This window comes from Equus caballus, chromosome 9, assembly GCF_041296265.1.
Source record: "Equus caballus isolate H_3958 breed thoroughbred chromosome 9, TB-T2T, whole genome shotgun sequence".
Lineage (NCBI taxonomy): Eukaryota > Metazoa > Chordata > Mammalia > Perissodactyla > Equidae > Equus > Equus caballus.
In genome coordinates, this window is record NC_091692.1 from 30,066,612 (window position 1) to 30,086,493 (window position 19,882).

The following is a 19,882-nucleotide window of genomic DNA, read 5'->3' on the forward strand; positions in this document are numbered from 1 at the left end:
AGAAATGAATGAGGAGAAATTACCATGGGTGTTACAGAAATATAAAAGATTATGAGAAAATACTATGAAAAACTGTATGCCAAGAAATTGGACAATCTAGAAGAAATGGATAAATTCTTAGACTCTTAGGATCCCCCAAAACTGAATCAAGAAGAAATAGATAATCTGAATAGACCAATCACAAGTAAAGAGATTGAAACAGTAATGAAAAACCTCCCTAAAAATAAAAGTCCGGTACCAGCTGGCTTCTCTGGAGAATTCTACTAAGCATTCAAAGATTTATTACCTGTCCTTCCCACACTAGTCCAAAAAATTGAAGAAGATGGAACACTTCCTAACACATTCTCCAATGCCAACATCACCCTGATCCCAAAGCCAGACAAGGACAACACAAAGAAGGAAAATTACAGGCCAATTTCACTGATGAACATAGATGCAAAAATCCTCAACAAGATACTGGCAAACCAAATGCAGCAATACATCGAAATGATCATACAGCATGATCAACTGGGACTCAGGGATGGTTCAACATCTGCAAATCAATCAGTGTGATACACCACATTAACAAAATGAGGAGCAAAAACTACATGATCATCTCAGTAGATGCAGAGAAGGCATTTGACAAGATCTAACATCTGTTTATGATAAAAACTTTCAATAAAATGGCTATAGAAGGAAAGTACGTCAACATAATAAAGGCCATAAATGACAAACCCACAGCCAACATCATACTCAATGGGGAAAAACCGAAAGCCGTCCCTCTGAGAACAGGAACAGGACAGGGTTCTCACCATCCTTATTCAACATAGCACTGCAGGTTTTTGGCCAGAGCAATTGGGCAAGAAAAAGAAATAAAAGAAGTCCAAATAGACAGTGAAGAAGTGATACTCACTGTTTGCCGATGACATGGTTTTCTATATAGAAAACCCTAAAGAATCCATTGGAACACTATTAGAAATAATCTACAACTACAGCAGGGTTGCAGTGTACAAAGTCAACTTAACGAAGATCAGTTGCAATTCTATACTCTAATAATGAACTAACAGGAAGAGTACTTCAGAACACAATCCAATTTACAGTTGCAACAAGAAGAATAAAATATCTACGAATAAATTTAGCCAAGGAGGTGAAAGACGTATACAGTGAAAAAACTATGACATTACTGAATGAAATTGATGATGATACAAATAAATGGAAAGATACTCCATGCACGTGGATTGGAAGAGTAAAACATAGTTGAAATGTCCATACTACCTAAAGCAATCTACAGATTCAGTGCAATCCCAATCATCCCAATGACATTCGTCACAGAAATAGAACAAAGAATCCTAAAATTCATATAGGGCAGCAGAAGACTCCGAATAGCTCAAGCAATCCTGAGAAAAGAACAAAACTGCAGACATCACAATCCCTGACTTCAAAATGTACTACAAACCTATAGTAATCAAAACAGCATGGTACTGGTACAAAAACAGGCACACAGATCAATGGAACAGAATTGAGAACCCACAAATAAAACCATACATCTACGGACAGCTAATTTTTTTAAATTAAGATTATGATAGTTAACAACCTTGTGAAATTACAGTTGTACATCGTTTTTAGTCATGTTGTAGTTACACCACTTCACCCCTAGTGCCCTCCCCCCACCCCACCTTTCCCCTGGTAACCACCGATCAGTTCTCTTTGTCCATATGTTAACTACCACCCATGAGTGGAGTCATACAGAGTTTGAACAGACAGCTAATTTTTAACAAAGGTGCTAAGAACATAAAATGGAGAAAGGACAGTCTTTTCAATAAATGATGTTGGAAAAATTGGACAGCCACATGCAAAAGAATGAAAGTAGACCGTTACGTTATGTCATACACTAAAATAAACTCAAAAGGGATCAAAGACTTGAAGGTAAGACCTGAAACCATAAAACTTAGAAGAAAATATAAGCCGTACACTCTTTGATGTTGGTCTTAAAAGGATCTTTTCAGATACCACGTCTGCTCGGACAAGGGAAACAAAAGAAAAAATAAACAAGTGAGACTTCATCCAACTAAAGAGCTTCTGCAAGGCAGGGGAAACCAGGATCAAAATGAAAAGACAACCCACCAATTGGGAGAAAATATTTGTAAATCATATATCCAACAGGTGGTTAATCTCCATAATACATAAAGAACTCACACAACTGAAGAACGAAAAATCAAACAACCTGATTAAAATTTGACAGGGGACATGAACAGGCATTTCTCTGAAGAAGATATATATACTGATGGCCAGTAGGCACATGAAAAGATGTTCAGCGTCACTAATCATCAGGGAAATGCAAATCAAAACTACACTAAGATCTCACCTTACACTCGTTAGAATGGCTGAAATCACCAAGACAAAAAATAGCAAATGTTGGAGAGGATCTGGGGAAAAGGGAACCCTCATACACTACTGATGGGAATGCAAACTGGTGCAGTGACTGTGGAAAACAGTATGGAGATTTCTCAAAAAGTTAAAAATAGAAATACCGTATGACCAGCTATCTAGCTACTGAGTATTTATCCAAGGAACTTCAAGTCAACAATTCAAAGCAACTTATGCACCCCTATGTTTATTGCAGCATTATTCACAATAGCCAATACATGGAAGCAACCCAAGTTCCCATGATTGGATAAAGATGTAGTGTGTGTGCGTGTGTGTATGTATGTATGTATCACCTTCCATCCCTTCTCTCTGAGCCTGTGTTTGTTTTTAGAGCTGAGATGTGTTTCCTGGAGGCAGCGGACTGTTCAGTCTGTTTTTTAAATTTTTTTTTAATTGAGGTCATGATAGTTTACAGCATTGTGAAACTTCAGCTGTACATTATTTGTCAGACATCATATAAGTGCATCTTTTCTGTCCACCCTCCCCACCCCCTACCCACTAGTGACCACTAAACACTATGTGTGTGTGTGTATATATATACACACACACACAATGGAACATCACTCAGCCATAAAAAAAGACAAAATCATCCCATTTGCAACAGCATGGATGGACCTTGAGGGTATTTTGTTAAGTGAAATAAACCAGACAGAGAAAGATACCATATAATTTCACTTGTATGTAGAAGATAAACAAACACACGGACAAAGAGAACTGTTTAGTGGTCACTAGTGGGTAGGGGGTGGGGAGGGTGGACAGAAAAGATGCATTTATATGATGTCTGACAAATAATGTACAGCTGAAGTTTCACAATGCTGTAAACTATCATGACCTCAATTAAAAAAAATTTAAAAAAACAGACTGAACAGTCCGCTGCCTCCAGGAAACACATCTCAGCTCTAAAAACAAACATAGGCTCAGAGAGAAGGGATGGAAGGTGGTACTTCAAGGAAATGGCAAACAAAAGAAAGCAGGTGTAGTAGCCCTGCTTATATCGAACAAAGCGGACTTCAAGAATCTGAGTCAAAAATGATCCATAACCATTGGACTCTCAATGCAAAGTAGTTTTAGAAACACCTTAAGCCAATTTTTCTTTTCATTTTCTTTTTATATATGTAAAAAGATGTATGATAATCCGAGTCTAAAGAGTTCTTTTGATAAACGTAAAAAGAAGTGATAAGAAAACATTGTGTCAGTTTAATAGTTTTTTCTTTATTGGTAGTGTATACAATAATGATATGTCCAAATAAGGTACATTGAGTGAGTATTAGAATAAATAAAATATGATTGATGAAGTGAATTTATTGGGTTAGATGAAATATGATAGATTAAATGAATATCAAATTGTAATATCTGGCCACAAGCTGTAGGTGGTGCTGTTGCTTCTCATCTAATTCCATTCCTCTTAACGTTAGCTGCTTTATGTAATTGTTCCATGAGTCTTATTTTGTTCCAACTTCATCATCTACGTGGGAGCCTTTGATTCTAGATGGGACTGGCAATGAACAGGCCTGTGAGCTTAACATAGATCTTGGTTCTAAATTCTTTTTCAGAATTTGTGTTTTACTACTTTGCAAGAACCAGAAAGATGGTAGGGTTCTTGTGACAAACCTTTGAGATACGGAGAGACCTCATGAGCATTGTAGTAGAGATGCCCTTTCTCACTCTCCTTGTGTGTGAGCAAATGCTAGAGGCACTGCAGCATCTTCTGACCCTCATTCCCACTTTCTCAGGGTTGGCTCCTTTATCAGGAAGGTGCTCTCCATGGAAATTTGGGGTGTGTAATACCACCACAGTAAGAAATATATATTATATTTCTACCTGGGACAGTAAAGAAATACTATTGAAAAAAAACTTTCACAAAACAGTATTTAACAAGTGCTGATGATAACTCAGTAAATTGATTTTATGATCCTCTAGTGAGTTGCAACCCCTATTTGGAAAACACTACATCTCTGTCTCTCTCTCTCTCTATATATATCTGTCTCTCTCATTCTCAGATGACTAAGTGATCCATAGTGAGTTGTGGATAGGAAAACATAAATCTCTAGTTAGTCCTTGCTTTACTATCTGGGATTTTCAATGCGAAATTGTTTTATTTTATAGGCTGGAGCATTGGATTTGCTGAAGGAGCTTAAGAATATTCCTATGACCCTGGAATTATTACAGGTATGTGCTAATATGTGCCATAATTTTTGAATAGATAATTGTCATAAAATATTGAAACATCTTCAATGCCAATGTAAGTTTTTTGTGCTGTCCTCTTAACGTTGTAAACCACTGTTAACTTTTTTTTTATGATTGCAACATAAATTGATAATCTACTAAATTGCCATTATAGAAAAATGTTGCCTTCCTCAAGAAGAATAGAACCTGAATCTCCAAGGTTGGCTCTGGGTGTGAAATCTCACTATTAAAGGAGATTGAACTCTTGGCACTGCTTTCATCTTCTAAGATTTTACTTTCTTGGGCTGTTATTGATAGCTACTGCCAGCGTGAAGCTAGCTTTAGGGAGGAGGATGGCAAGATGTTGCTCTTCTCTCTTTTTTTAATATAGGCCAGCTGTGTACACAAGCAAATGTCTAGTAGACATTGCATAGATTCATTACTGAAGTCTTATTTTTATGTTCCATCAAGACTAAAACATAAAAATAAAACTTTAACAAAAGTCAAAATGTTAAAAAGGAAAGTAAATAGTAATATGAATCTGGCTTTCTGCCACACATTTCTTTTTATCCATGAGTGCCGCCTTTGTTATTTCTATTTCATTAAGTCAGAATTTAGGGGAGGGTGATGGGGGGCTGTGAACATGGTTGGGAAAAAAATCACATATTTATTTTCAGTAACATCTAACTGAAATTGAACATTTCTTCCAATTATGAAGGCAGTAAACTACAATTGTATTGGCAGTATTTATGACTGCAACTGGAAGAAATCATGGGTAGTTTAACTTCATATAGTAGTTGTAGATGTATTGACATCCATTTTTGCTTCTTATTATGGTGGCTGTAATAACCTTATCCTGGGTCTTATTTGATGTTTTAATAAAGAAGCATATACATTTCTTAAATGTATCACATTTAAGAAAATATTTTCTAACTGTATATTATATAATTGGTTTTCTATGTAAACCTATGTGTTTTATTTAATCCTTTTTAAAAACATTCTGAGAAGAGGTCCATGAGCTTCATATTGCCAAAAGGATACATGGTGCAAAAAAACGTTATGAGCTCCTCTAAATGTAGACCCAAGAAAGGGAAAGGAACAATTCATTAAATCCTGTCTTCTCAGTTCAGATATCCTGTCCAAAGATCAGCAGTTTCTCTGGCAAATCAACTCTGGGAATAACCTTGCTTATGAGATAATATCTTGTTGCCTAGGTATGGTTTTATCCTAGCAGCGATATGTGGGGATAACCACACTGAAAACAACATAGTAATCCCAGTATTTATTTAAGAGAAATGTGTCGTGTTATAGAGTGTGTGGAGGTTGGTTAGGGTTATTATTTAAAACACACCTTTGATTTTTTTTTTTATATGCTTTGTTTCTTGGAAAGTCTATGTATTTATATAACAAACATTTGAGTTTTTATTAGGTTTAGGAGTTGTGTTGGGGTTATTAAAGTTGAGTAAGATATGGCTTTTCTTCCTCATTGAACTTAAAGTCTAGGAGAGGAAAACTGATGTGTAATCAGACAGAAAGGTATAGTTGCCTGATAGATGTCTATATAGGATTCCTTTGTCAGAGGTAGGGCAGGAAGAAGCACAAAATTTACTTCTTAATCTGATGGCTTAATCTGGAAGGCTCAGGCAAGCCTTCCTATACGCAATAAAGTACAAACTGAGTCTCAAGATATGAATAGGTTCTCCCTAGGCAGATAGGACTGGCATTCCAGCAGAGCTAACAGTATGTGCAAGCAGTGTGGCATATTAAGTTAAGGTAGAAGAAGGACAATTCGCATACAGGGTTGAATTCATAGGCCGGCTGGCATGCAGGGCTGTGTGAGCAGTCCTGCTGAAAGCTGTGGAGCAGGAAAGTACATGACCGGATTTGCATGGTGGAAAAAACAGGAGGCTGGAAACAGGAAGACTTGTTGACTGTTGCAGTTAACTTAGGGGAGCAGTGATGAGGGCTTGAACTAAGGTGGTAGCAGTAGAAATAGAGAAGGAGTACTTGTTAATGATGGATAACCTACAAGAATTGATAGCTGTCTGGATTGGGGGGGGGAGAAGGAAGAATTTAGGATGACTGAGATTTTAGCCGTGGTAACTAGGTAGATGGTGCCATTTAACAGTACAGAATAATTCAAGGAAGGTTATTTGGTGGGGGTAGATGAGAAGGAAATAAAGGTGGAGAGGTGAAGAGATAAAGGATAGTTTTGGATCTGTTGGGTTTTGAGATGCCTGTGAAACAAATAGATGTCTGATGGGTAGTTGAATATAACTTATAGAGCAGTAATGTCAAGTAGAACTTTCTACAATGATGGAAACATTCTGTGTTATCTAATACAGTAGCACTAACCACATGAGGCTATAGAGCACTTGAAATGTGACTGAAGAACTGAATTTTAGATTTTATTTAAGTTTAATCTAAATTAGAATTTGATTTAAAAGCCGTATGTGTAAAAGGCTCTAGAAAGTAGGCGAAAAGATAGGTTTAGGAAATTTTGGAGAGCTAATAGCATAGGGGTGGATTAGAACTTCAAGGAGGATGAGTAAACAGTGTTAAGGAGGTAACAGACTGGTTAAATCAAATGATAACTGAAGAGTCCATTGGAGTTTACAATTAGATTACAGAAACTTTAAGAAGAGTGATACAGTAAAGGATAATTGGTGGGGTTGAAGGTGAGGAAGTAAACAGGAAGACAAATACTACACCAGATTGGGCTATTTTGTAAATTTTTATATATAGTAGAATCATTCGTTCAGTAATTGTTTGCTATATGCCAGGTATTATTGTATATGCTGAATGTAGTGGTGAACAAGACCGAGTCCATGTCCTCGTGAGACTTTGTGGGAGGATAGTAAACACTGCTGTGTGCAATCTGTTTTCTTTTTCTTTTTTTTTAACTGCTTTATTGAGATATAATTTACATACCATACAGTTCACTCATTTAAAGTGTACAAGTATGGTCAAAGAATTCTACTGCGACCACAGTCAATTCTAGAACTTTTTCATCACCTCAAAAAGAAACCTCGTACTTTTAGCAGTCATTCCCCATTTCTCCCCAGATTGCCCCCCATCTTCTGCCCTAGGCAACCACTAATCAATCTACTTTTTGTCTCTGTAGATTTGCCTATTAGAGATGTCATATAAATGAAATTATAAAATATGTGACCTTTTGTGTCTGGCTTCTTTTACTTACCATAATCTTTTCAAGGTTCATTCATGTTGTAGCATGTATCGATACTTCATTGGTTTTTATGGCTGAATAATAAGTATTCCATTGTATGGATATACCACATTTTGTTTATCCATTTATCAGGTGACTGACATTTGGGTTGTTTCCACTTTTTTGGTTGTTATGACTCATGCTGCCATGTACATTCGTGTACAAGTTTGTGTGTAAACATAAGTTTTTGTTTCTCTTGGGTAGATAGCCTAAAAGAGTGGTAATGCTGAGTCATATGGTAATTTTATGTTGAATGTTTTGAGGATCTGCCAGACTGTTTTCCCAAGTGGCTGTACCATTTTACATTTCCAACAGCAAGTAAATGAGGATTCCAGTTTTTCCACGTTCTTGTAAATACTTGTTATTATCTGTCTTTGATTATAACCATCCTAGTCGGTATGAAGTGATATCTCATTGTGGTATTGATTTCCATTTTCCTAATGACTGAGGATGTTGAATATTTTTTCACGTGCTTATTGACCATTTGTATATCTTGTTTGGAAAAATGTCTATTCAAATCATTGGCCAATTTTTAAGTTGGGTAATTTGTCTTTTTGCTTTGAGGTGTAATACTTCTTTATGTATTCCAGATACACGTCCATCATCAGATACAGAATTTGCAAATATTATCTCACATTCTGTGGATTATCTTTACTTTCTTGGTGGTGGTCTTTGAAGCACAAAACTTTAAAATTTTTCTGTAGTCTAATATATGTTTTATGTAGTTGCTTGTGCTTTAGGTGTCATATCTAAGAAACCATTGCCTAATTCAAAGTTGTGAAGATTTATTTCTGTGTTTTCTTTTAAGAGTCTTATAGTTTTAGCTCTTACGTATAGATCTGTGATTCATTTTGAGTTAGTTTTCATGTGTGGTATAAAGAAGAAATCCAACTTTGTTCTTTTACATATGGATATCTAGTTGTTCCACCTTTTTGTATTCTTTTTTCCGGTGAATTCTCTTGACATCCTTATTGAAAATCAGTAATCAAAAATAGAGGGATTTATTTCTGGATTCTTAAATCTATTCCATTAATTTGCATGTCACTCCTTATGTAGGACCACATTGTCGTGATTATTGTAGCTTTGTAGTAAATTTTGAAATTGGGAATTGTGAGTCCTCCAAATTTGTTCCTCATTTTCAAGATTGTTTTGACTATTTTGGATCCCTTGCATTTCCATATGAACTTTAGGATAAGCTTCTCAGTTCCTACACAAAGTCATTTGGGATTCTGATAGAGATTGCACTGAATCTGTAGTTCGATTTGATTAGTGTTTCAGTCTTCACATTTCAATCTTCCGATCTCTGAATATGGGATGCCTTTCCGTTTGTTTACGTAGTCTTTAATTTCTTTCAGCAGTGTTTTATAGAAGCTGTATATTTTTTTACCTTAAGTTTTAATGGCTATCTTCGAATCATCTTGGCAAAACCTCATGAGTGATCACAAAGGTGATTGTCTTCTAGAACATAGCAATCTGCTTATTACTTGTGATGTTGACAGTGTCTCTTGATCTCACTACTCATTCCTTTCTCCTTCACGACCAATATGCATCTGACTCCCTAAGTCAGTTTAATGTACTCTCCATTTTTCCAAGGTACTGTCTTTCTAACTGTGTACCTGGTGTTCTACAGAAACCAGATGGCCAACCATGGGCAAAGGCACACATTTTCTCTGTGTAGAATTTCACGATGTATAGTTCATCTCAAAAACTTTCATTAGTCCTGCAGTCAGGAAGCCTGTTTAACTGTATAATTCCTAATGTTATTTGAGCACAAAACACTGTTAGCCCTCCTATTACATACTGTAAATTATAGTCTACCAGTTTTAGGAAAAATCCACAAGGTCTAGAGAATTCTTAAAGGCAAATCTAGACTTGGTTATCGAAGTAAAATAGCTTCATAATCCTTTCTTCTGTCTACTTATTCTACTTTTCCCAAAATACTCCCTTAATAGGGGAAAAAAATCTACCTCAATCTTTGTTTTTCACTCTGCCTCAAATAGCCTCATTTCTTATTATTCTTTACTGGACAATCTCTTCCTTAGATAAGCATGTTTCTTACAGATGCCTATATTCTTTATATGGGTTTTCCTAGCTTCTAAGCAGGAAATCATTAACTCTTTAGTCATCAAAACATCTTGTAATAATTAAAAAGCAGTCACCCTACAGCACACAATTTGTTCACGCTCTCCTTATGGCTTTGCTCATCTCTGACCACCTCCTAAAATTCCATTTTCTTTGCCAATCTGTGTCAGTCCCAAACTTCAGAACTATATTAGTAACTCAAGTGATTTCCTCCGCTCATTTAAAAAGTAGATTTTGTTGATGGTGTGTGTGGGGGGAGGGTGAGGAGGAGCTGTGAGTCGGTGCTGGAGAAGGAGTGCTGCAGGCGTTGGGCAGGGAAATCGGATCTGACACTCAATACACTGGCCACAAGCTGAAAGCCCGCTTCCAAGCAGTTACCTGCATGTGATGATACAGCCCTTGGTCCACACAGTTGTGAGCTGTGGCATCCAGCCCAGGCACTTGCCTCTGGAAAGTTTTCTGTGCTGAAGTGGCTACTTCATCAGCTGACAAAATAGTGTTTTAGAAAAGTTCTAAAGTAAATAAAAGTGTTTTTAATAAAAAAAGTTCTGAGAGCATATCTTATTTTCTAAAAGGAATAAACCATTTTCTGTGGATTAAAAAAAAAAACCAAAACATTAATCCCAGACCATTTTGGGGTTTTAGAATTGCAGAGTCCCCTTTGTCTTTCTGTTCTGGAACCTTATCTGCCTTGCTCAGCTTTCCAAGAGATATAACATGGACACTCTGGCCAAACACACACAGTTAGCCCTGCATATCCTGGGCTTCTACACCCGCAGATTCAACCAATCACAGATCACAAGGCCTCCGAGTGGTTATGTCTGTACTAAACATGCGCAGCCTTTTTTCCCCATCATTATTTCCAAAACAATACAGTATAACAACTATTTATTAGTATTTACTAGTATTTATTTACTATAATACTATAGTACTATAGTATTTACTAGTATTACATAGTATTTACATTGTAGTAGGCATTCTGAGTAATTTAGAGATGATTTAAAGTGTAAGGGAAGATGTGCATAGTTGATATGCAGGTAGTTTACCATTTTATATAGGGACTTGAGCATCTGCAGATTTTGGTATCTGCGGGGGTCCTGGAACCAAACCCCTGCGAATACTGAGGGACAACTGTATTCTAAATTCTTGAACAAAACTTTTGTCCTGAATCTGTGTCGTTGTTGAGAGGGTTGAGTAATTTAGAAGGAAAGGAAATGTTAAGTATCCATTTATTTCTCTGCCTTAAAGTTTACAGCAGGAGTCCCCCTCTTTTTTTTTTTTTACCACTAAGAATTCCTTCTCTTATTTTTTTCTTTCATAGACATATGTTTTGAAAGATTGTCTGCTAATGAACTTAGTAAATAATTTAGCATTTTTTATTTATCATCCATAATTGTCCTGTCATAGCTTTTATGTTCTTTCAGGACAATTTGAAAGCCACTGATGTGCTGGAAAGAGCATGGACTTTCGAGGTGGACAGACCTGGATTAAAATCCCAGTTTTGGCAATTAGTAATGGTGTGATGCTGGGCAAGTTATTTATTGGTACTTTCAATCTCTTCATCTTTAAAAATAGGGATAATGATGTTAACTTTGAAGGGTCGTTAGGAAAAGTAATGACTCTGGATGCTCCCAGCATAATGCTACGCACATAGTAAATTACCGTATGTTATAGTCTGTGAAGTCCATTTTTATATCTGTGATTATATGCTGATTTTAGGCCCCCCCAAAATGCTTTTTAAGCCCCTGTAGATGATATTATTTGTTTGGATATCCTCATAAGTTGCAGCAGGTGGTGCAGGAAGTAAACTATGTAGAAGAATGTATAGAAACAAAGACATGCATATATTAGTCATCATTGCTTTAGCCTACCTTACATATAAATACAAACATTTTATATTTTATTCTTGCGTCTCTCTTATGGAAAGAATCATTTCATTTACTAGTTAGCCAGCCTTATAACAGTAGCAAGTTATATGCTTTCAGAACTCTGTGATAAGAACCTTGAGTCCAATGTTTCATCTGAAGATGTATGTGCCTTAAGTCTATAGGTATACTATTTTAAGAATTCAAATAGGGGCTGGCCCAGTGGCGCAGCTGTTAAGTTCGCACATTCTGCTTTGGTGGCCTGGGGTTCGCTGGTTTGGATCCTAGGTGTGCAGATGTATGCACCTCTTGTCAAGCCATGCTGTGACAGGCGTCCCACATATGAAGTAGAGGAAGATGGGCATGGATGTTAGCTCAGGGCCAGTCCTCCTCAGCAAAAAGAGGAGGATTGGCAGCAGATGTTAGCTCAGGGCTAATCTTCAAAAAGAAAAATTAAAAACCCAAATAATTCAGGTTTTTTTCTGTTTTAAAATGAAAACAGGAATCTGGGAAAGAGGAAAATGAAACACTGAATTGTCTGAAATAAAATTGCTTGTACAAATTTTTTGTTGTTGCCTTACAGTCCACAAGAATTGGAATGTCAGTAAATGCTATTCGCAAGCAGAGTACAGATGAAGAAGTTACATCTTTAGCAAAGTCTCTCATCAAATCCTGGAAAAAGTTACTAGGTATAGTTGATCTTCCCTTATATATTTATGATGTTCTGGTTGATTCAAACATTTGATTGTTGTGCTTTTTCTTTATGAGTATGGATGTACTGAAATCAGTGCCTTATAATAAGGGTGAGGGGCGCTGGTTTGACGTCATTGGGGGTTTTACTTTTTAAGCTAGTCAAATTTAGCTTTCTTATTTTTCTGCACTTTTACCTGCATTGCTTCTTGGAGTAAAAGGAAAATTTCTTCAAGAAAGGTTGTCATATTTTTGGAAAAGGTTTTTGAAATAATTTTCTCAGTTAAGAAAACTTGCAAGAATAACGACACGAACTCACATACATCCTTTTTCTAGATAATCTTTAATATTTGGCATATTTGTTTTGTCATATTCTCTCTCTTCCATCTTCTCTATATGTATCTACTCGTACACACACAGATGGTTTTTCCTGAATCATTTGAGATTAGGTCACATCTATCATGCTTTACTGTTTAGTACTTAAGTGTGTATTTCCTTGAAACAAGTTTATTTTCTTATGTAGTCATAATACAGGAAATTCGGAAAATTAAGCATTGGCGCAGTACTTTATAGTGCACATTGCACTTTTGTCAGTTGTTCCAGTAATGCCCTTTATAGCTTTTTTTCCTCTTCCAGAACAAGATCTGGTCTAGGATCACGTATCTAGCCTCCTAATCTGGAATAGTTCTTAAGCGTTTTTATGTCTTTCATGACATTGACATTTTGAAGAATACAAGCACCCTTCCATTTTTGTTTTTAAAAGTGTGTTCCTTATTTGGGATTTATCTGCTATTTCCTTGTGATTAAATCAGACTGTGCATCTAAGGTTGAAACTACGTCAGTATGTTGTGTTCTTCTCAGGGCATCACATCCACAGGCATTCATGATGTTCATTATGATAACCCCGTCAAGGTATACAGTGCATAGTTTATTTTTCTTACTCTTGTACCTAATAGGTATTTTGTGGGAGACACTTTAAGATCCTAAAACTATCTTGCTCCTCATCAGATCCTCCCATGTAGTATCCATTGACTCTTGTCCAAACCATGTTTTACAATGACGGTTGCAAAATAGTGATTTTCCAACTCTTCCACTTCTTGAGTATTTATAAGTCATCGTTCTGTTATAAGAAAGAACCCTCCTTTCATCTCCTAGTTATTTATCTATTAGTGTGGACGCTTGGATTCCTATTCTATACATAAGGGATTATAATCCATTATTGTTTGTGTTTATTTTGATAGTTATATTTTCTCGGTTTTGACCACTGGGTACCCCTTCACACTGGCTCCTAAAGCTCCGTTGACAAGCCCCCTTCAGTTTGTTTGTTTGGTTTTTTTTTTTTTTTTAATCTCTTTCTTACTTTCTGGCAACACAAAATGTCTTGGGCTCATCTATCTTCCCTGCCCCAGCCCTGGAATCAGCTATTTCTCTAAGCAGTTATTGGCCTTATATGGAAGAAAAAATAGAAAAAGTGAACCTTATAAAATTTCAAAGAACAGTAGTAATAATAAAAAACTGTTACTTACAAGAGCTTGGAAACTAGGAACTAAACATTGTAAAGCCCATAAGAAAGTCTAGTCTTAAAAAAACCAGCTATACTATGTGTTCCTTTATTGGATTCTGGACCAGAAAAAAACATTGCTATAAAGATCATTATTGAGATAATTGGCAGAATTTGCATAAGGTCTCTAGGTAAGTAAACAATATTGTATCATTGTTAAATTTACTATTTACTGTGATTATAGAAATGGATTTATTTATCTCAGGGAATACACAATGAACAGGGATAAAGGAGCATGATGTCTGCTACTTATTTTTAGATGGTTTAAAGGAAATATGTCTGTGTGCACGTGATGGAGCGTGTATGTGTGTGTACATACAACACACGTATATATATATATGTAAGGGGGAGTGAATGAATGAGGAGGCGAGTGTGCCAAAACATTAATAGTTGGGGAATCTGAGTAAAGTTCTTTGTACTGTTCTTAGAAGATTTGTGCAAGTTTCAAATTATTTCAGAATAAAAAACTTTTTAAAAAAGTCTAGTCTTTAAAGACACATTGAAAGTCTTACGTTTATTTAAATTTTAAATCTAATTCCATATTGTAAAGTAATTAAAATGAGTCATAGAAAGTTGATTGAGAACTCTATACGTGCATTTTTATTTCTGAAAAGATAATTGACGTTTTGTGGGAGAAAAGAGTGGACATTGCACTTATGCTTATTTAATCTTAAATTTAAAGAAGTTTTACTCTTTATACTTCCTGTAGGGATCTAATTCCAGTACAAATACTCCTTTAAAAACTTTTTAATTTATGTTAAAAGATTTACATGTTCATTAAATAAAATTTGGAGAGTTGGAAGAGGAAAAAAGTCTTCCTTAAGTCTATCCTAAATACAGCTCTCAGTTAGTGTCTTGTTGCATTTCTTGTCCTTTTTTCCCCTGGTACATAGATTTTGCTTCAACTACAGTTATGCCTCACTTAACGACTGGGATGCATTCTGAGAAATGCATCGTTAACCGATTTTGCCTTTGTATGAACATCATAGAGTGTACTGAAGGGGAACAAAATTTGCCACCCCAAAATGTGTCTCTTTAACATGAGGATTATTTTAGGCTGATTATTTTTAAGACGCAAAGGACTCAAAAGTTTTCCCTGTTACCTCCCTCTTAGCTGCCTAAAAGAATTCAGATTAAAAAACCTGTCTCAGGAAGTGAGCTATTGCCTCAGCATAACATGAACTAGGTGGTAGACAGGGAGGAAACTGTTGGGCTCCCGCCTGTGTTCTTCTATTTCTCTCTTGAGGCTCTTTTGGTTGATTTAAACATGAATGTTTCTTTTCAGTGCTAAAATATTGCGATGGCCCAACCTATTTTATGTACTTTATTTCCTAATCTGTAATCACTCACCTCCTTAAGTCTTAAAGCTTGTACACTCTGTATTACTTTACAGATTATTTTAGATATAGGAGATGCTGGGTAGACCTTACTGATCCTGAAATATTTTCTATGAAAATGTTCTTTGTTTACTATCCCTGAAATATTTATTTGTATTTTGGCTACCACCTTAAATTTTTTTTGTGTGTGTGAAGTATACTTTTTGATGAGAAAGATTGGCCCTGAGCTAACATCTGTTGCTAATCTTCCTCTTCTTCCTCTTTTTTTTTTCCCTCCCCAAAGCCCCAGTACATAGTTGTATATCCTAGTTGAGGGTCATTCTAGTTCTATGTGGGGTGCTGCCACAGCATGACTTGTGGTGCATAGGTCCGTGCCCAGGATCTGAACCCACGAACCCCGAGCCACCACAGTGGAGCATGCAAACTTAACCACTCGGCCTGGGGGCTGGCCCGTTAAATTTTTTAACTTCATGAAAGGTTATTTAAATAATATTGCTATATATTCTTTTTTGCTTTTACTTTTAAAATGACAGTGCTGATGTTTTTTCCATATTCTTTCCTTCTCTTTGTTGTATGCTTTCCTCCCTTTTAGGTTCCCAGTGGCATATGAATTTGTGGTTTATGCCAAACGAGAGTTTATTTGGAAATGCTGACTGAGCATGCATTGTGACAAGTAGCCAAGTCCATATGCCAGTAGAATAGCTTGCGTAAACTTCATTTTACTTGTTGAAAACTTAGGATTTTACTTTTTTTGTTGTTGCGTAAATAGCCTGATAACATGCAGTAATTTCAGGGTTTTTTTTAACAAATTCTAACAATTTAGAGATTTCATAAATTTTCAGATGGACCATCGACTGATAAAGACCCTGAAGAAAAGAAAAAAGATACTGCAATCACGTCACAGAATAGCCCGGAAGCAAGAGAAGAAAGGTATTTTGCTTTATGGAAATTCATTTATGTTGAAAGTCATAGTTTTACTCGACGATCACTTCCTCCCTGATCTTATGATCCCATATCTGTACTCCTCTTTCTATTTTCTAATCAAACGGAATTAGTAAATGTATACAGCCATATATTCTAAGGTTTCTTACAAGATTTCCTGGAAATGTAAAAGAGAGAAGACGCTACATAAATAAGAAGAAATTATTTACATTGTACTTGATAAGTTTAATTGAATGGAATCTCTAGGATAGCACTGATAGAACTAATAATGAAGCTACTGATTAGGGATTCAAATAGTTACTTCCTCTGTCTACCATGTTTCTTTTTTAGATTTTTTTGGCCCTGGATCTAATTCTCCTTTTTATGCTTTTTTTCCTTCCCAGTGTAACTATTTGTCATAAGAACTTAAAATGTGAAGTTCAATAATGAAGCTCTTATGAAGCCTTTGCCTTTATTCTTTCCTATCACACATCATGAACTGTGCAGTATGCAACAACGGTGATATGTAGATTAGTAGATTAAGTACCGTTTGACTGTTCTTGAGAAGCTTGTAGTTCAACGCTTGACATTGATTTAGAGCAATAGTTCTCAAAGTGTGGTCCCTGAAAGAGCAGAGAACCTGGCACCTTGTTAGAAAAGCAAATTTTGGGGGTCTACCATGGAACTACTAAATCTGGAATTCTGGTGATGGGGCCCAGAAATATGTTTTTAACAAGCCCTTCAGGTGATTCTGGTGCACTCAAGTTTGAGGCTACCTATTTTAACTTTATTTCTCACTATTTTCCCAAAATTGATAATGTACTCCTCATATTAAAGTAACAATTATTAATATCCCGTATGCTGTTGTTTTATATACTAGTACTAACTAAACTTGATGATAAAAGAGGTAAGCTAAAGATGGAGTTAAACGCCAGTTGTTAATAAAATTTATTCAGTTTTTTCTGTTTTGTGGTAATTTTAGACTTTTAGAAAATTGTAAGAATAATGCAGAGAATTCCCAATTGCCCCAGTGATATTTATATATATATATGGGCATACGTGTGTGCGTATACATAGATACACACATGGACTAATTTTATTTTGAACCAAATAAGAGTCGTTTGCATACGTTATGCCCTATACCCCTAAATACGAAATACGTCATTGTGTATTTTCTAAGAACAAGGACATTTTCTTACATATAACCACAATACAGCTGTCAATATCTAGACATTAACATTGATACAGTGCCTTTTTCTAATCCACAGACCTTTTTCATATTTCAGCAATTGTCCCAATAATGTCTTTTATTGCAAGGGGAAAAGATTTTTCCAAAATATCCTCCAGGATCGCATATTGCATTTAGTTATCATATCTTTAGTTTCCTTTAATCTGGAGTAATTCTTTAGTCTCTCATTGTTTTTCATGACTGTGACATTTTTGAAAAGTACAGGCCATAATTTATGAATTTTTTTTAACATATGCTTCCAATTGTCCTATTCAGTGACATTCAAAGTCACTGATTTAGTGCCTTGAATATAAAATATGAATGTTTAGACTAATATTTTAAATAGATATTGAAGGATGAGTAAGTTCTTGGTGTGTTTTTATCAGTTTATGTAATTGAGGTTTAGGGATAGAGCCTATCTACAACACCACAGAATTATCATGTATGAAGTTTGACAAAGTAAGTGGTTGCTATCTATCCACACACACTCTGAATAACATTTTACAAAGATTAGAGAAACAAGTCTGAATTACCATCTGAAGGAAGATATAAGGTTACGTCTGAGTGACTTGCAGCTGAGAAAGGTTTGACCCTTTGAGTATTAAGAATTTAAGGAGAAAGTATTGTGGTTAAATGCTTAGAAAGGAGGCACCAGAATGTGAGACGTGGGGCCAGCAATAGTGAAGGTAGTGAGGAAAAGGCTCCATGAGTGAGCTAGGCGTTTGGCTAAAGGTACAGAGAGACAAAAGTGTATTTCCAGTGGGTGAGCTAGGCATCTGGCTAAAGGCAGAGAGACAAAAGCAACTAATTGTAGGATTTAAGAAGTGGGATTCCTAAACATTGGTTTGTTCACTGATTCATCACTCTCAGGTGGTATGTTACATACTGGGAATACAAAGAGGAGTAAGTCCTAGTCTTTGCTTTTGAGAAGCTCAGTCTAGCAGGAGAGAATATATGAAAAGTCATCATAATGCAAACCTGTGTGCAGAGAGTAGTTTGGGAGTACTGGGGGAAATCGGAGACGGCTTCAGGAAGGAAATGAGTAAACTTAGAAGGTATGCAGAATGACTGTTCGCCCACGGTGATCTGTTTGTGAAGTCTCACAGTGAGGTTTGTTTTGGAGAGGAGATGAGAAGGTGTCTCCTTGCAGTAGTGCAGCAAGTTACATCTATGGAGGTGGATGATTTAATTAGTCTTTGGAAAGGTGAATGACAAGTATCTCTAATGTGATAAAAGTTAATTGAAACTGGTCAGAAAAGTATTTTGGTGAGAGTCTTAATATAAGAAAAGCAGAAGCAGTTGAAATGGTTGACTGGAAAATTGTTAAACTGTCCTGATTGAGTTGATGTTTCTGGGGAGAAATTGAGACATTTTTATATTCTCACAACTCACTTCTCACTACACATTTTTATCCAGAAGGGAGTGTTTTAAATGTATACCTCATTGGTTGTCTAATTGGAACAGTTTTTCAAACATTTTTTTCCCCTCTATTTTTGGTTGAAAGCTGGCATAGTCTTTGGTGCTGTCTTTTCACCCCTCTCCTCATAACCAAGATCCTTGCGTTTCATTTATTCTGTTGAACTGTGATGTATATTTTCTCTATCTAAAATATTGTTTAATGTTTAAAAGGAGAATCAAGGTAAAATGTTTAGTTGGTTAAAAAAAGACATGAGACTTGTATCTCTTATCTTTACTAAAATTTTAACTTCTTCTTTTTAATCTATTGTAGGCATTTTTTTTTTTTAAATCTAAGAGTCACTGAAATACTCTCTCATTTATTTAGGCCCCAAAATTTTGATTTTAGAGAGTAATAGTAATGATGTTACTTTAAGAGAGTTTTTCCTGATTTCTTTTTGGGGGGTGTGTGTATGTGTTTTTTAGTAGCTCCAGTGGCAACGTAAGCAGCAGAAAGGATGAGACAAATGCTCGAGATACTTATGTTTCATCTTTTCCTCGGGCACCAAGCACTTCTGATTCTGTACGGTTAAAGTGTAGGGAGATGCTTGCTGCAGCTCTCCGAACAGGAGGTAAGTTTACTGTATTTTGTTTCATTGCTTCGTCCTTTGATCATCACCACCACTGCCCCCCTGTCCACCTCCATATCTCTGTTTTACCAGCGCCATCCCGTTGACAGCTGCCCGCCACTGCTTAGCTCAGGGAGAAGTTGTTACTAATGGGGGTTACTGAAGTCAGAGAGGTATAGGCATACTGGGGCCTGTGCCTACTACTATTTAATTCCAAGAAATAGATTTCCTTCTAATATATGGATGTCTCTCCCTGGATTCATATTAATTTAAACCTTTTTTCACAAATCTTTTTTCTCCTGATATTTAGTCTGCAAATTAATTACTCCATCCCCCAGATTGAAAGTTAATGATCCTGTATTTGGGTCCCATTGTT

General features: G+C 36.0%; 1 protein-coding gene across 4 annotated transcripts in view; it reads left to right on the plus strand.

Annotated features, from left to right (window-relative positions):
- The window catches only part of TCEA1 (transcription elongation factor A1), a 47,327-nt gene that overhangs the window by 14,396 nt on the left and 13,049 nt on the right, over positions 1-19,882 (plus strand). For all 4 annotated transcript variants that reach the window (XM_023648614.2, XM_023648615.2, XM_070222243.1 and 1 more), the window contains 4 exons: positions 4,513-4,575; positions 12,329-12,434; positions 16,176-16,263; positions 19,364-19,509. In XM_023648614.2, the coding sequence (XP_023504382.1) occupies positions 4,513-4,575; positions 12,329-12,434; positions 16,176-16,263; positions 19,364-19,509 (403 nt within the window). The remainder of the gene's footprint in view (positions 1-4,512; positions 4,576-12,328; positions 12,435-16,175; positions 16,264-19,363; positions 19,510-19,882) is intronic.